Raw genomic sequence first — 1,483 nt, forward strand, 5'->3', positions numbered from 1 at the left:
TATATAAAAAAAAAAAAAATTTAAAAAAAAATATATATAATACAGTTAATATTATTATTATATTACTACATTATTATAATAAATATAATAATGTATACTAAAATAAATGTTTATTTAGTATGAATCTGTAACACTTCTGTTCAAAAATACAATCATTAATACAGTTAGTGTTGCTGTATTAAAACTATAGTACTTTTTCAAACCAAAAAATGTCGCTCCAGCACAGATTTGTTGAAAATGATGATCATCAAAACATTCAGGAACATGTATACATCCACGAATATCTTCACCACAGAACATGCATTAAAAATGAAAACACACAGGTGATAAAATGGCCACAATCAATTTATAACAACAGACAGTGGATTTCTCTGACTGAAGCAAACACAGTAATGTCCTTGTTTACCGCAGAAGGTGCTGATCATTCAGTCAGAAACTCCTGCAGCAGCGTGTTAAACTCAGTGGAATATCGCAGATGCAGGTTGTGCTTCCCCTCCGGCATCACATGCAGCCTGACGAACACAAAGCGTCCGATAAAACAGACTGAAGAGCTTCCTCTGTAATGACAGGAGCTGTGAGCCCTGATGTTCTGCTGCAGGTATTCTGGGTGAAATGAAGGCACCATGGGGTCTTTGGCTCCGTGGACGATCAGCGTGGGACAGGAGATCAGCGGCAGCACTTCCCTGCAGATGCTACCTGATGACAATCACAGACGTTTCAGCACAGTCAGCATCACTTAAGAGAGTTATCACTACCCTGTTATCATAATGAGAATTGTTCTGATTAACTGTGATGAGAATTATATCACAATGCAAAAAGAAAAAATATTGATTTAGTTTTTCAAATATTTCTTTGGAGCAAAGCTGCTTTATTGGTAAAAATAAATAAATAATTAAAATAAATAAATACATTATAGGCAATAAAGCAATTTTCTTCTAAAATAATATTTATAATTATATTAAAATATTATTCCTCATTTGTTTATTTAAATAAATGTAAAAGAATTCCCAGGCTTTTAATGAGGCATGCGATCTCATAATTTTAAATTTCATTCAAATGAAATACAGCACATCTTGCCCCGACGTGATCCTCCATCAAGCCCCGTTCACACTGCCAGCGACTTTTTCGCTGTATGTCGCTAGACTCCGTGCTGTGAAGACGCTTGTGGGCGTTCCTACTGCTGTAGCTCTAATGTTATTGGTAGACTGCACGTCTGGACATATCTGGACATATAAAATGCAATCACAAACTGTATATTGCCGGTAAAACTAAGATATCATTCTATTATGACTAGGAATTAGACTTAAAAGAAATAAAAGTACCATTCTGCTGTTGGAGAGTGTTGTTATATAAACTACAGCAGTGCTCGTGCATTAAATCATTAACCGGTGCTAAACTGCTCACTGCATCATGTAATGAACAACTCGAACCATCAATGTATGAATCAAACTCACTTAGACAGCCAACAGTTTCTTTTCTACGC

The 1,483-nt window shown here is 35.3% G+C and overlaps 1 protein-coding gene across 1 annotated transcript in view; it reads right to left on the reverse strand.

Moving 5' to 3' along the window:
• Positions 1–221: 221 nt before the first annotated feature.
• bphl (biphenyl hydrolase like) overlaps positions 222–1,483 on the reverse strand; it is a 7,161-nt gene continuing 5,899 nt past the window's right edge. The window contains exon 6 of the mRNA XM_016538184.1: positions 222–696. Coding sequence (XP_016393670.1) covers positions 422–696 — 275 coding nt within the window. The 3' untranslated portion in view covers positions 222–421. The remainder of the gene's footprint in view (positions 697–1,483) is intronic.

Source organism: Sinocyclocheilus rhinocerous, unplaced genomic scaffold, assembly GCF_001515625.1.
Source record: "Sinocyclocheilus rhinocerous isolate Xijiao unplaced genomic scaffold, SAMN03320098_v1.1 scaffold936, whole genome shotgun sequence".
In the NCBI taxonomy this organism is placed as follows: domain Eukaryota; kingdom Metazoa; phylum Chordata; class Actinopteri; order Cypriniformes; family Cyprinidae; genus Sinocyclocheilus; species Sinocyclocheilus rhinocerous.